The sequence below is a fragment of the Puma concolor genome, chromosome D4 (genome assembly GCF_028749965.1).
Source record: "Puma concolor isolate L17-30 chromosome D4, mPumCon1.1.hap2, whole genome shotgun sequence".
NCBI lineage: Eukaryota > Metazoa > Chordata > Mammalia > Carnivora > Felidae > Puma > Puma concolor.
The window spans coordinates 50833100-50848971 of record NC_141679.1 but is presented as its reverse complement, the minus strand read 5'-3'; the positions used below and the strand labels follow the sequence as shown (position 1 = coordinate 50848971).

Below are 15872 nucleotides of genomic sequence, written 5' to 3'. Positions count from 1 at the left end.
CAGAGCCTGGAGCCTGCTTCCAATTCTGTGTCTCCCTCTCTCTCTGTCTCTCTCCGTCTCAAAAATAAATAAACGTTAAAAAAAAAAAATTTAAAAAAAAGCAGCAAAGTAAAACATGATTAGAGCAAATTCAAAAATGGATACTAAAATGGAAGTGCATTGGGTAGTATTGACATTTTAACAATATTTATTCTTCCAATCCATGAGCACGGAATGTTTTTCCATTTCTTTATATGTTCTTCAATTTCCTTCATAAGCTTTCTATAGTTTTCAGCATACAGATCTTTTACCTCTTTGGTTAGATTTATTCCTAGGTATTTTATGCTTCTTGGTGCAATTGTGAATGGGATCAGTTTCTTTATTTGTCTTTCTGTTGCTTCACTACTAGTGTATAAGAATGCAACTGATTTCTGTACATTGATTTTGTATCCTGCAATTTGCTAAATTCATGTATCAGTTCTAGCAGACTTTTGGTGGAGTCTATCGGATTTTCCATGTATTATATCATGTCATCTGCAAGAAGTGAAAGCTTAACTTCATCTTTGCCAATTTTGATGCCTTTGATTTCCTTTTGTCGTCTGATTGCTGATGTGAGAACTTCCAACACTATGTTAAACAACAGCGGTGAGAGTGGACATCCCTGTCATGTTCCTGATCTCAGGGAGAAAGCTCTCAGTTTTTCCCCATTGAGGATGATATTAGCTGTGGGCTTTCCACAAATGGCTTTTATGATGTTTAAGTATGTTCCTTCTATCCCGACTTTCTCAAGGGTTTTTATTAAGAAAGGATGCTGAATTTTGTCAAATGCTTTTACTGCATTGATTGACAGGATCATATGGTTCTTATCTTTTCTTTTATTAATGTGATGTATCACATTGATTTGCAAATGTTGAACCAGCCCTGCATCCCAGGAATGAATCCCACTTGATCATGGTGAATAATTCTTTTTATATGCTGTTGAATTCGATTTGCTAGTATCTTATTGAGAATTTTTGCATCCATATTCATCAGGGATATTGGCCTGTAGTTCTCTTTTTTACTGGGTCTCTATCTGGTTTAGGAATCAAAGTAATGCTGGCTTCATAGAATGAGTCTGGAAGTTATCCTTCCCCTTCTATTTTTTGGAATAGCTTGAGAAGGATAGGTATTATCTCTGTTTTAAATGTCTGGTAGAATTCCCCTGGGAAGCCATCTGGTCCTGGACTCTTATTTGTTGGGAGATTTTTGATAACTGATTCAATTTCTTCGCTGGTTATGGGTCTGTTCAAGATTTCTATTTCTTCCTGTTTGAGTTTTGGAAGTGTGTGGGTGTTTAGGAATTTGTCCATTTCTTCCAGGTTGTCCAGTTTGATGGCATATAATTTTTCATAGTATTCCCTGATAAATTGCTTGTATTTCTGAGGGATTGGTTGTAATAATTCCATTTTAATTCATGATTTTATATGTTTGGATCATCTCCCTTTTCTTTTTGAGAAGCCTGACTAGAGGTTTATCAATTTTGTTTATTTTTTCAAAAAACCAACTCTTGGTTTCATTGATCTGCTCTACAGTTTTTTTAGATTCTATATTGTTTACTTCTGCTCTGATCTTTATTATTTCTCTTCTTCTGCTGGGTTTGGGATGTCTTTGCTGTTCTGCTTCTATTTCCTTTGGGTGTGCTGTTAGATTTTGTATTTGGGATTTTTCTTGTTTCTTGAGATAGGCCTGGATTGCCATGTATTTTCCTCTCAGGACTGCCTTCGCTGCATCCCAAAGTGTTTGGATTGTTGTATTTTCATTTTCGTTTGTTTCCATATATTTCTTAATTTCTTCTCTACTTGCCTGGTTGACCCATTCATTCTTTAGTAGGGTGTTCTTTAACCTCATGCTTTTGGAGGTTTTCCAGACTTTTTCTTGTGGTTGATTTCAAGCTTCATCGCATTGTGGTCTGAAAGTATGCATGGTATGATCTCAATTCTTGTATACTTATGAAGGGCTGTTTTTGTGACCCAGTATGTGATCTATCTTGGAGAAGGTTCCATGTGCACTCAAGAAGAAAGTATATTCTGTTGCTTTGGCAAATGGATAAAGAAATTGTGGTTTATATACACAATGGAATACTACGTGGCAATGAGAAAGAATGAAATATGGCCTTTTGTAGCAACATGGATGGAAATGGAGAGTGTTATGCTAAGTGAAAGAAGTCATACAGAGAAGGACAGATTCCATATGTTTTCACTCCTATGTGGATCCTAAGAAATTTAAGAGAAGACCATGGGGGAGGGGAAGGAAAACAAAAATGGTTAGAGAGGGAGGGAACCAAAACATAAGAGACTCCTAAAAACTGAGAACAAAACTGAGGGTTTATGGGAGGTGGGAAGGAGGGATGGGTGGGTGATGGGTATTGAGGAGGGCACCTCTTGGCATGAGCACTGGGTGTTGTATGGAAACCAATTCGACAATAAATTCCATTAAAAAAAAAAAAAAGACAAAGACTTTCTGATTTGAAAAAATAAAAAATAAAAAAAATAAAATGAACTGCAATACATAATATGCACATCAAATGAAGATATCTGAATTCAAACCTAGCTAAGCTAGTTTCCTCTCTCCTGTGTTCCCAGGGTATGATAATAATCCTAAACATCCTGCAGTTACTTGTTTGTAGATAGAGGTATACATAGTGATATACTTTCACCTTTGAACATTTAGCTTTCACTCTACCTCTATTACAAGGTAGAGATATGAATAGCCTCAGAAAAATATGGTGGTATTTCAGAGTATTAAAAGCCAAACGTGAACATATTCCATTTATTACTTAGAGACTTAGGGGTGAAAGATTTTTATAATAAAATAAGATAAATTTAATCTTAGAGTGGGATGTATTATTCCCTCTATGTATATATTATTTTTCTCTGGCACCTTCATTGTTTTTCCTTTATGTTGCATTTTAGTAGTATGATGTGGTTAAGAGATTTTTATATCAATCTTGTTTAGGGTTCAATAAGCTTCTTAGATACTGTTTTATTATTTTTTTTAATCAAATTTGGGAAATTTTCAGCCATTATTTCTTCAGTTATCTTTTTTCTCCCATTCTCTGTCCCTCCACTCCTCCTGGAATTTCAATTACATGTATTTCAGACTGCCTGAAACTGACCCACAGACCATTTAAGTTCTTGTTCATTTTTTTTTAAGTTTATTTATTTTGAGAGAGAGAACATGCACGTGCACTAGTGAGTGTGTGCAGGGGTGGGGCAGAGAAAAAGGGAGAGAGAGAGAGAATCCCAAGGGAATCCTAAGCTGAGAGAGCGGAGCCCTATGTGGGGCTCAAAACTCACAAACCACACTGTGAGATCATGACCTGAGCCAAAATCAAGAGTAGGACACTTAACCAACTGAGCTACCCAGGCACTCCTACAGTCTCTGTTCACTTTTATTTCTTCTCCAGATTAGATCTTTTTTTTAAATCTTCAAGTTGATTGACTCTGCGGACTTCAATCTTCTATTAGGGTCATTCAATCAATTTTTCATTTGAGTTATACTTTCAATACTGGAATTTCCACTTGGTTCTTTTTTGTAATTTTTATTTTCTCTGTGGTATTCTCCATCTTTACATTTATTATGATTTTATTTTCCTTTAAACCCTTAAATATGTTTATAAACATTTAAAATCTTCTGTTCAACATCTGGATTATCTCTGGTTCAGTGTGCATTGATTGCTTTTCCCCTTGACTCACATCTTCCTAATTTGCCGACATATCTAGTAAGTTTTATAGTATAATGGAAACTTTAAGTGATATGTTGTAGAGATTCTGGATTATGCTGTACTACTTTGGAAAGTATTGATTTTTATTAAATGAGCAATAAACTTTGCTAAACCAAAATTCTAAACTTTTCTCCTTTGGAGTAGACAGCACGTAAAAAAAATCTATGTATGCAGTTCTTTCAATTTTTAACTGCTACTTTTTCCTGGGTTCCTTAAAGTTTACTCAATGCATACATAGTTCACTGGTCAGATTAGGATCTGAATAGAATTTATGCATGTATTTTGGCATTGAGTTGCCCTCTTACCAGGATGTCTTCCTTATATGTGGGCAGGCAATTAGTAAGTTAGTTTCTTCATATAAAATTTAGCAAAATTTACTTGTAATTGAGTTGTATTATCTATACAGATTCACTAATGGAAAAATCAAATACAAAGCTGCTATTAAATATTAAACTTTCTTCCTCTACCTATAAAACTAGAAAGATTATGGATTAAAATATAGGTGAAAGGTGACATTACAGTAAAAATATCATGTTCAAAAAACTGAATGCCTCCATAACAATGATCACAGGGCCTAAAATATCAAATAGTTTTAAAAGTCTTCAAAAGACAATGATTTAAGAGAGGAGGTTTTTACCAACCAAATTTAAGTTGGTATAATTAAATTTGAGCATTTCCTTTTGTCCCTTTAAGAGTCGCAAGACTCAGTCATACTGACATATATATCGTTAAAAAAACATACATATATACATGGACTTAAATGTTGTGGGATGGGTTTTGTTTTGTTTGATTCATATCTCTACTAGGGTTGGAAACAGTTAAAATGAAAACCAAAGTGCTGAATCAAAGTCCCGGAGGCTTATGATGTTTCAATGCTTCAAAAAGGAAAAGTATATAGCTTGTATATTCTGAGTGCTCAGTGAAAATGTTACTGAACTCTAACTACAGGTTTAATTTGAAGATATATTAGGGACATACATTTAGGAGCTATAGAAACTGCTTTTCCTAGAGAAAGGGAGAAAATGGTTGGTTGGTATGAGGTAAAGTTTATCTTCCTTTAACAGCAGGTCCCCTTGAAAAGCTAAAAACTTCTCCAAGGGAAGAGACAGGAAGAGGATGCAGACTAGTTCCTTCTGATATGCTATGAAGTTGCAAAGTTTACTAAGCAGTGTGTACATAGTAGCAAAATCTCAGAAGGAACCACTTTGACATGGGGAAATGTTTCTGAAATATTCTGCCATCAGTGCATTTGTTTATTCCTTGGAGTTTCCTTTCCAAAAATATAAATAAAAACTATTGCTGACAGATTTCTTGCCTCTTTACTCATGCAATACAGCACTGTTTTGCAGTCTTTTTTTTTTTTTTTTCCATTATTGTCCCCCTATGGAGCTTTTTGTAGATAATTATTTTCCCTTATCACTGCTCTCTCATGAAACTTTTATATTACAGATATAATGTATATCTGTTAATTGTACAGTGACACTTTGGAGGGCCACAAGCCATTATAATCAAGATTTTTTTTAATCTCCCAAGAAATAATTTTTCCCCTGTGAGAATAATATTGTTCCATTAAAAAATAGAGTACACTAAGAAAATCAGGTGATTTCCAATCTTAAACTCAAGAGCAAAAGGGGAGGCAATTCACAAAAGGGAATATAAAATTCATTATCTATGAAAGGTGAAGTAGAATATTATAGACTTCTTATGGTGATTTGTAGACATAAGAAACTTCATGTGGAGGATAGTATTAAGAGAGGAAAAATCATTTATATGCTTGGTTTAAATTAACATTTAAAAATAATTGAGTAAATGCAACTAATTGTACAGGCCAAAAAATTCAAACCATTATTAATAAGGAAATTTTTCAGTAAAATTCTTATCATAGTAATAAACTTGAATAAAATTGAAGCCAGCTCTCATTCTTTTTCAACCCTACATCACTGGAGAAAATATAATGGCTAGTTTTTAAAAGAAAATGTAAAGAATAAAGTATAAAAGTATGAAAGGAATTCAAAGTCCTTATAATTGAATTCATTACCTGGTACTGATATTTATCTTTTTAAAAAATGTATGTTTCTTAACAGCCATTTTACAAAGATAGCTTAAAGGAGTAAAAAACTTTTCAAATTAAAATTGAAAACAGATAAATGAAAGCCTTAAAACTATAGTCTAAAACACAAAACAGAGATTTCCTAGATGGAACAATTAAAGATAAAATTCTTTACCTTATAGAAAAAAGAAAATTTAGATGTAAAAATACTCATATTTGAAAAGATCTCGAAGAGGTATTTACACACCCATGTCCACTGTAGCATGAATCACAATAGCCAGGAGGTAAAACAACCTAAATGTCCATCACCAAATGAATAAAAAAATGTATGGATAGTATGTACATACTATAGAATATTATTTAGCCTTTAAAAAAAGGAGACCCTGTTACATGTTACAACTCTGATGAACTTCAAGGGCATTGTAAGTAAAATACCCATTCACAAAGAGACAAATACTGCATGATTCCACCTATAAGAGGTATTTAAAGTAGTCAAACTTATAGAAACAGAAAGTAGAATATGGCTAGCAGAGGAGAAAAATTGAGAGGGAAATGGACAGCTGTTTAATGGGTGTAAGTTTCAGTTTTGTAAGATGAACAAGTTCTAGATACCTGTTGCTCAACACTGTGCCTACAGTTAATGGTTAAGATGGCAAATTTGTGTTCTGTGTTTTTTATCACAATTTTAAAAATTCTGATAGTTAAACCAATAACAGGTATAAGTCACATTTAGAATGTACCTCCTCTAGTTGTTTAGTATATATTCAGATATACAAGTAAAGCTATAGCAAACAAACTCTAAACAAATCTGGACAGATAAAACATACTTGAATGTATAAAATAACGATAATTGTCCAACTACATCATCATTCTAAATTCAACTGTATATGAATAACATTCGGTATACACTTATAGGTCTATAATCCTTATTAAACAAACTCCTAGGTTATTGTGTTTTAGAATGCAGAATTCTTCAGATTTTAAAAAAATGATACAGCACATATAATGATTATAATAGAACTCCCATAGCAGGGTCTAAGGCAGCATCCTGTCATCAAGTGCTTGGCTATTTCTGAAGCAAAAAGTATGAACAATCATATTAGGTAGGATAATTAAAGACTATAAATAGCCTCATGTCAGTTCAGGTCAGGTTAGGTTTTGTGGCCAGGAGCTTTTAGACCTTAGTATTCCAGATAAATGAATACTGTGGATCTTTTATTCCATTTCAAGAATCCCAACATTTTTACATTAGTAAATATTAATTCTTTATTCCTTGTAATTTTACTAATTGCCAGTGTAATTCCAAGTAGACAAATAAAAACATAGCTAATTCAAAGTCACCACATACCAGCATAAAACATATCCATAGTTAGAATCTATTAGCTTAAAAATCAAAGGTTCCATACAAATCTTGACTTTATCCTAAACTTTTTGTCTTTTGAGTATAGTTGACATCCTATCCTAAACTCTTTAAAATCTATTTTGTGTATTAGTTTTTAATCTCTATCTGCACTGCCCAAGTGGCAGCCATTGGCCAATTATCGCTTTTAAACTTTCGACTATTTCTAGTCCCAAGTTGAGATGGACTGTGACAGCAAAATCTCATGGATCATTTTTATACTGAGTACATGTTTAAATAATACTCTTTTGGATACACTGGATTAAATAAAATATATTATTAAAATTCATACACCTCTTTTTAATAGGGAATTTAAAATTATATATGTGGCTGGCATTACATGTCTAGTGGAGAGTGTTGCTCTAATACCATATTAGTCATAATGGCTGAAACTAATTATAATTAAAACATTACTTCCTCTAGGATACCTCTCGGGGGGGGGGGGGTGGATATGAACCCAATGTCGGGTTGCTCCTTATGCTTCTATCATAGTACTGCTTCATTATATTTTAGTTGTTTGTCATTATTCCACCAAGTTCAAAGTTCCTTGAGGAAAGAGACCGGACTTTTTTTTTTTAAATCTCTGCATACACATGTTATAGCACAGGCATAGAACAAATATTCAGTAAATGTTAAAAATGAATCAGAATGTCCCAGTGAAATACTATTAAGTTGATGTGAAAAGTCACACACAATTCTGAGTCTATAAGTGACTGGAGCAATAAGCAATCATATATTATATTGTCAGCCTTTCAAAAAAATCAAATGAAATAGTATTAAAGTTTTAAAGTTTCAATTTGTCATGGAAAATATAAAAATCTATGTTCTCTCACCTGAAGTCAAATTTCTAGCTGTACTTTGTGACTTCTGCATTTCAGTAGATTTAAAATTGAGATCATCCTGCATCATCTTCAGCTCTTGATTGGTGATAGAGGATATCTGTTTCATACGATTTATATTCTGTATTTGTAGAGAAAAAAAATAGAAAAACTACACTGATTTAACTCTTCAAGAAAACTCTTGGAAAACACTGCTAAGGGACTAGATGTTGTGAATTGAAATACATCACTCATTATATATGTTTCATGTATGTTTATAAGAGTATAGTGAGATTCAAAGTCAGGTTTTCTCAATATGGAGAGACTAAAGCAAATGTAAAAGAAGTAATTCTGAATTTTATTTCACTGTAGAAGAAATTCAACTACACTATTTTAAGAACTATTTGGGGGTCTTACGACACTTAGAATATTTAAAAGAAACTGTGCATTTTTCCTTCTATGCTAGCACTCATTAGTAGCTGCTCAATAAACTTTTTTTTTTTTTAATAAATGAAGATACTCCTTGGTATCATATACTCTTAAAGAGTATTACAAGAAAAGAATACCTTCTATTTATAGTACAAATTACAATGTAAAAATATATCAAAATTTTCCATTATAACATGTAGATTTTGAAGTTATCTGTGCAAGCATTCCTTCTCTAAGTTTAAACACATCAACAATGGAAGAAAATCATTAATAATTACTCTGAATTAATCCCTCACTTACTGCTAAACACTGACATCATACATGTTACCCTTTTCCCCTACTGTCCTTAGCTGAATTTTGCTAGAAATACACAAATTAAAGGAATAAAATAATAATCAAGGGAATTTAAAGGAAACAGATTAAATGAGCAGATGCCATTGTGAACCATTGCATTTTCTGAACTGTATTTGGAAAGGTAATCACAGTAAAAATAATGAGAGCACTAAGACAGGCACATGGTACTTACTCTACTAGAGTGCTCCAAAAGTGTAACAATGTTGGCTTCTATCTGTGCCTTCCTTTCAAGTTCCTGATTCTTAGTTTCCTCAAAAGTCTCAATAAAAGCTACAGATTCAAAATTACAATGAGAAGTTACTGTTAATATAGTTAATACTATATAAACTCTGATTTGTAGGTCTTAACAGTACTTTTTAGAAATTCAAAGCAAATTTCATTTTTTTGTTTCTATGATTTATTTATAATTTTTTTAACTTTTTAATTTTATTTAAATCCAAGCTAGTTAACATGGAGTGCAGTAATGATTTCAGGACTAGAATTCAGTGATTCATATGACTTACATATAACACCCAGTGTGCATTCCAGCCAGTGCCCTCCTTAATGCCCATCACCCATTTAGCCCATCCCCCACCCCAAACCCCTCTAGCAACCCTCAGTCTGTTCTCTGTATTTTCAAGTCTCTTATGGTTTGCCTCCCTCTCTTTTTATCTTGTTTTTTTCTTCCCTTCCCCTATGTCACAGTCAATTTTAAGGCACGGTTTCATCTTTTATTAACTCAAGGGTAATTAAATTATTGAATAAGAACATTTCTACACATTTTCACAATTAAAAAAAAGTTTTTTGAATGTTTATTTTTGAGACAGAGAAAGAAACAGAGTGTGAGCAAGGGAGGGCAAAGAGGGAGAGAGGGAGACACAGAATCCAAAGTAGTTTCCAGGCTCTGAGCTGTCAGCACAGAGCCTGACTCAGGGCCTGAACCCACAAATCATGAGATCATGATCTGAGCCAATGTCAGACACTTAACCAACTGAGCCACCCAGGCACCCCTACTTATTTTCAAACTTTTAAAGCTTAACTGTTGTGATCTTAATACAAGTAAACTAAAAGTTACTCAGAAATAATAGTTGATATAAAGAAGAACAGAAAAAAATCTGTTCTTACATAGGATCTCCTTGGTCTATAATTATTAATATTTACAATTAGTCACTAATTTCAATACTGAGAGTAGTTACTAGTAACTATTTTATCTGAAAGTGAGTATTTTACTTATAATGTTGCATTAATCTCAACTAAATAAATTTAATAATTTATTCACATTATAAATAGTTTCTAAGAAATCCTCCTTCTCTTGTCTTATAGAATGAGTACATAATTTACTTTTTTATATTCTTAAAAAATTTTTTTTAATCTTTATTTATTTTTTCAGAGAGAGAGAGAGAGAGAGAGAGCAAGCCAGCGGGAGAGGAACAGAGAGAGAGGGAGACACAGAATCCAAAGCAGGCTCCAGGCTCCGAGCTGTCAACACAGAGCCTGATGAGGGGCTTGAACTCACAAACCGTGAGTTCATGACCTGAGCCGAAGTCGGAAGCTTAACCGACAGAACCAGCCAGGGGCCCCTATTCTTTTTTATATTCTTAAAAATGTATTCTATGGCTTTCCCCAAAATAAAAACTTACAGTAAGTTAAAAACAACTTTACTGTTATTATGAAACAATGAATTAATTTTGAGATAATTTTTCGTACTTGCTGAGATTTTAAAGAAATCTTGAGATATTGTTAAATCAGAATTAGCAATTACTACTTTATGGCATGCTTCGATGAGGGTAACAATTGACATCAGACCTATAAAACTTCAGATTCTAGTAAAATGATTATTAAAAAAAGAAACCAATAATAAATATTAATTTTGAAAAATTTCTGAATGTACAACACAATTTTAAGTGAAGATCTACTTACAAAGTTAAGATTTTTAAAAAGTAAATTAGAAGTTGCAACAGAAGGCTACCAAAACTACAATCAGTGACAGAATCTGAGACAGAATCAGTGACAGAAGTAGCAAAATCTGAGGTAAGGGCTGATATATAATGAGAGAAGTATTATAAAGAGTTAAAAAAAAAAGGGTGAAAGACACTAAAGATGAATGCAGTGAAGCATGTAAAAGAGAACATTCAACATTCAATCAATAAGTGGTCTCTATACAATTAATGTAAACGCTAGTTTTAGAATCTATCCCTAACCTAAAAATACTCATACACACAAATATACAAAACCTTTCTAAATTCTCTACCCATCCCTAAGCTCTGCTTGATATTTATTAATTCCTCAAGGCAAATGCTTTGAATGTCCACACTCCTGGATTTATTACTAGCTACTGTATCTTCCCAAAACGAGATCTCTGATTTGGTATAAATGAACAGATACCTGAGAATATTTTCATATCAATAAGATGACCACTTACTGTCCATATTTTCCTCTCGTTTTTTTAGTTCCTTGTACTTCTGATTCATTTCACCTATAAGAGACACAAAATATAACATCAATTTCACAAACTCCAGATGGTGTTCTAAATATAAAATATCTCTTAGGTTCTCTATATACCAATGGTCACTTTTCAGTGACCATTAGTTACTGAAAATTCATTATTTTCAATTCAGTGACATTCTTTTATGTTAACATAGAATCTTTTTCAATACCTATATACTTATGTTTGACTATTTGGAAAAAACAATCTCCTGACTGGAAAGGACTTAAAAGCTTTCCAATGGTTCTCTATTTCAGTCCCAACTTGGAGCTATTCAACCTGCACATGAACACCACTGGTGATGGGAATCATAAGTTCCCACAGAAGTTCATTCCATCTTTGAATAACTCACAACAGGAAGCAAAAACAGCAAAGTTAGCTCCCTCACAGAATTTAAAATCTAAAGATTGAACATGTAATTAGAACGGACTAAGTGCTACCTCATGAAAAAGGATGCTATAAGAGTACAGAGTATGGACAACTTACCTAGTTAAGGAATTCACAGAAATGTTCTCTAGAGAAGTAATATTTAAGCTGCATTATATAAAGAATAAATGAATAGGAGTCACCTGGTTGAAACAGAGAAGGGGTTCAAAGTCAAAGCAATGCAAATACAGAAACTTCAAAGTGAACAAGGAAGTGAAAGAGCGGTATGGCAGAGGCAGAAAATGTGAAGTGAAAAAGTGGCACAAAGAGAAGGCAAAGTGATGAGAGATCTTAAGAGACACATATAAAGAAGTTTGGACTTTCACCTAAGGACAATGGCAAAATTACTAAAGAATTTTAAGCAGGGGAATCAAATGATCAATTTGCATTTTTGAAAAATATCTCTGGTTGAGTGAATAAAACGGAAATAAATTTTGGAGACAATATGACCAGTTTAGGAGGTTGTCACAGTAATCCAGGTAAAAGATGAAGGTTCCCTGGAGTAGGGCAGTGGCAGTTAGGATGGAAAGCAGATTTTTGTTGCAGACATTTAAGAGCCAGAGTGAATTGATTTTGTAGGACTCCCAGGTTTCTGGCCTGGGCAACTGAGGACATGGTCATATTATTAAACTGAAAAGAGAAGCAAGTTTAGGAAGAAGTTGCTTACAGCAGGTCTGGATGTGTTGCATTTAATATATGTGAAAGACATGTTAAAAGGGCAAAAATCTAAGACCCCAATAAATGGATGAAATTGGACACTTTAGCTGCATAAAGGGACTGTTATAGAGGTGGATCATGATTATTTTATGACAACAGGATTTTCAGCGTAACAAAAAATGAGTTTTAGAAGCACACTGCTATTTCCCTGGACTAGTGAGACAGTTGCAGCCCTGTGTTCTCAGAGTCCCAGGTAGAGAAAGCATAATAAGTTTGTGCTTGCATCAATCTGCAATTTCTTCATCTGAGTCAGTCAACTTTTAGCATTTTGGAAAAACCAAGAAACGTTATTAAGATGATATCTAGCAAAGATGGTGAGAATCATAGACCAGAGATTCCTAAGGAAGTTCCTGATAAGGAGCTGGTGGATAGAAGAACTTTAAGAAGAGTTCCAAGAAAATAGGAGCCAAAGATTATAGTGCATAGGTTAAAACCCAACGGTCAGCCTGTGTTCTACTTAAACTCCTATGCAGCTTTTCAAATACTGGCTAGAGTAAAGTTAGGGAATAGAGAAGACAGTTGGGGTAGAACCTCAAATTACATGGAGGCATGGCCTTCTACTTATATATATATATATTTGCTTGGGTGGGAAGTGAGTTACAAGTACAAGAAGGTGATGGAACAGAAACCTGGGTCAGCAGTTTTATTGCTTTCTGGTCTAAATATTTTCGCCAAACTCATTGAGGAGAGCCCTGATACAGAGAAAATCTTGTCAAGGCCCCAAAACAGTATTGACAATAAAAAGCTAAAAGTGAACTCCACTCCTTAAGAAGAGTAAATACCCTGTGGTCCTTAATTTCCAGTCAATGAACACCGAGAACCAATGGGAAACATTGGGTCCATTCAGACTAAGGCTTTGGATGCATTAACTTTACTGAACAGCTATCTGAGTTCATATGATCACCAATGGTCTCAAAGCATATTGATGCATGATAGGTTATTAAGGGGAAGGGGAGAGATAATTTGTTATTAATAACAAACTTTGCATACGATGTTTTAAAATTAGTCTTAAAATAAATATCACCATTCACTCACCTTATGGCAATAGTTTTTTGAGTTGGGAACAAAGAATTAGAGATGGAATACCCTCCACAGGAGGATTATATGCATGGAAATGTTACATAACATGTGAAGTAGCAGAAAAGGTAGTTTCTGCTGAACCTGCCATAGCCCAGGTTTCTAAGAAAGTCCTGATTGAGAAGTTGCGCCAGAGATTGGTCAGGCATTAAAGAATTAGGAGGAAGGCCTGCATCCTATGCTTTACAAAAATCTAACTACCATCGTATCTTTCTTCTTACTTAAAAGAATCTCCTATACATGCTGTTTCTAGTTCCTCATCTTGCTATCAGACCTCAAGACATGTAATGAGACTTCTTCTTCTACCATTCTAATGAAACTTCTCTCCATAAGGTTATATGATTCTTTAGTTATCGAATCCAAGGGGGCAGTTTCCAGTTCTTATATTACACTGTAATATTTGACACTATTGATACTTTCTTCCTTCTTTCAATTTTTTTCCCCTTATTTGTTACTGTTAGGGTGGGAACTTCTGATTTCTCTTACTCTCAGATCATTCTTTCTGTATTCTCTTCATGGCTTTCGCTTTCTTATTTAAATTCTGGTTTCTGCCTTTAGTTGACTTCTAATGCTACATTACATCCAAGAAAATTGTACTCATTCTTGTGGTTTAAGAACTCCCAAATTTGACCTTTTCCCTAATTTTCAGATTGTTTTATCCAACTGTTTACTAGATATATTCATGTGGGTACTTTCAAGACATCCTAATAGTTTATTAATAATTAAATTCATCAGTCTTCCCTCTCAGAGTCTGCACCGCTCTGTATTCCCTATTATGTTTGGAAGTCCTTCACCACACACTTATCATCCAAGTCAGAAACCTGGGAGAGTATTTCCTCCTTCTCTTTTCAAATCCTTGTTCTTAACTGTCATCAGATTGAGCTAGAAGACATATCTGGTCAGTGTCTCCAACTATACAGCTGGCCAGCTGGATTAGAAAGGACAGAGCTCCCATATAGCTTAGCAGATTACCAAGCTTTGTAAAACCTTCTCCCTTATCATTGTTGTTAGGAATAAAAGAGGTTGGGGCACTAGTAAATGCCTCTATTTTGTGATTTCTCAGTTGGAGGATTCATATTTGACCTGTTCATGATAGGCAATGTACAGATGTGGGCAGTCCTGAGGTAGGGTAAAATACAGGAGTTATTACCAAATGTACCCTTAGTTGTAGTATTAAAGGAGAGTTCAAGATCATAGATACGGTAAGCTAATCAGTATATTACCTGGAGGTGCCAAAGCAGGCAAGCAGAAGGACCTTAAGTAGTAAGATTAAAAAGACCAAAGGAGTAGGAAAACAGCACGCTGATAAGGGTTATTTTAGGGTTATCCTCAAATTCTGAATATATGATGTAATTAAAGCTCTACATAATTTACTTCAAATTTACTGAATGCCTGCTATGTGCTAGATACTGTAGCAGGTGCTACAAATCAAAATGAACAAGATAGTTACAACTCTATCACAGAAAGGATTACAACCTACATTAGGTGTACATGTAGAACCAAAAGCTACAATGGAACCTAAGTGTTCTAACTGAGGTATATATGAAGTCCTGTGGTAAGTAGATAGGTGAAAGAGTTCAGGAAGTATCCTATCAGCAAGGCACTCTAACAGGTAATATAGAAATTATAGAGATGAAGAAGACCTTTACATTCAAGACATTTATACTCCACCAATGCAAGTACCCCAAAATTATAAACTATTAATTCAGGCCTTTTTCCCCCTCACTTGGAGGAAAAAATAAATGGGTATAGACTATTACAAAAGACTTGGTATACTGTAGAAAGGACATATTATTGTCTTTTGATGGTGTCTGCTATAGAAAGCTAGTGGAGTAAGAGAGATATGCTCTTCTTGCACTACCAAGGGGCTGAGTAACCACCACAATTGCCTTTGTCCTCACTATCCGTTCATCTGACTCTATTACTTCTCTGCCATCAAATGTTCTCTGGACTCTAGGCTTACAGAGTCATCTTGATTTTTATTCTCCAAGAAGTAGCTCTGCCCCTAAAGAAGGTCTGAGTACCATTTCCCCTCCATATTCTCTCTTGACCAATATACAACAAGGCATACGCTAATGATTCTTCTGGCCTAAAGTTCCCCACATTGGCAGGCCTACTGATTTTGGAGGGGAAAGAGCAAACAAACAAATAAACAATCAAAAACACTAACCAAGCAAAACAACAACAAAATTAACAAATAAAATTAGAGAAGTGGGCCATGAATAAACCCCAAAGGACTTTTACATAACCAAATTCTTTCCTTTCTAGCATTTGGGGTCCTTCTGAGGCTAGCTAAGTCTCCCCAGGACCTTTGAGTAGTCAATACCTTTGAATTTTCCTTCTGTGGCATGGTTTTAGTCTCTACCATTCTGTTCATTCTACTCTTAGTGAGTTCC

The 15872-nt window shown here is 34.2% G+C and overlaps 1 protein-coding gene across 2 annotated transcripts in view; it reads right to left on the bottom strand.

The window, feature by feature from the left end:
• Positions 1-15872, bottom strand: part of IFT74 (intraflagellar transport 74) — an 89846-nt gene that overhangs the window by 11441 nt on the left and 62533 nt on the right. For both annotated transcript variants that reach the window (XM_025922474.2, XM_086685421.1), the window contains exons 14-16: positions 11194-11247; positions 8965-9062; positions 8025-8151 (exon numbers count right to left, since the gene is read on the bottom strand). In XM_025922474.2, the coding sequence (XP_025778259.1) occupies positions 8025-8151; positions 8965-9062; positions 11194-11247 (279 nt within the window). The remainder of the gene's footprint in view (positions 1-8024; positions 8152-8964; positions 9063-11193; positions 11248-15872) is intronic.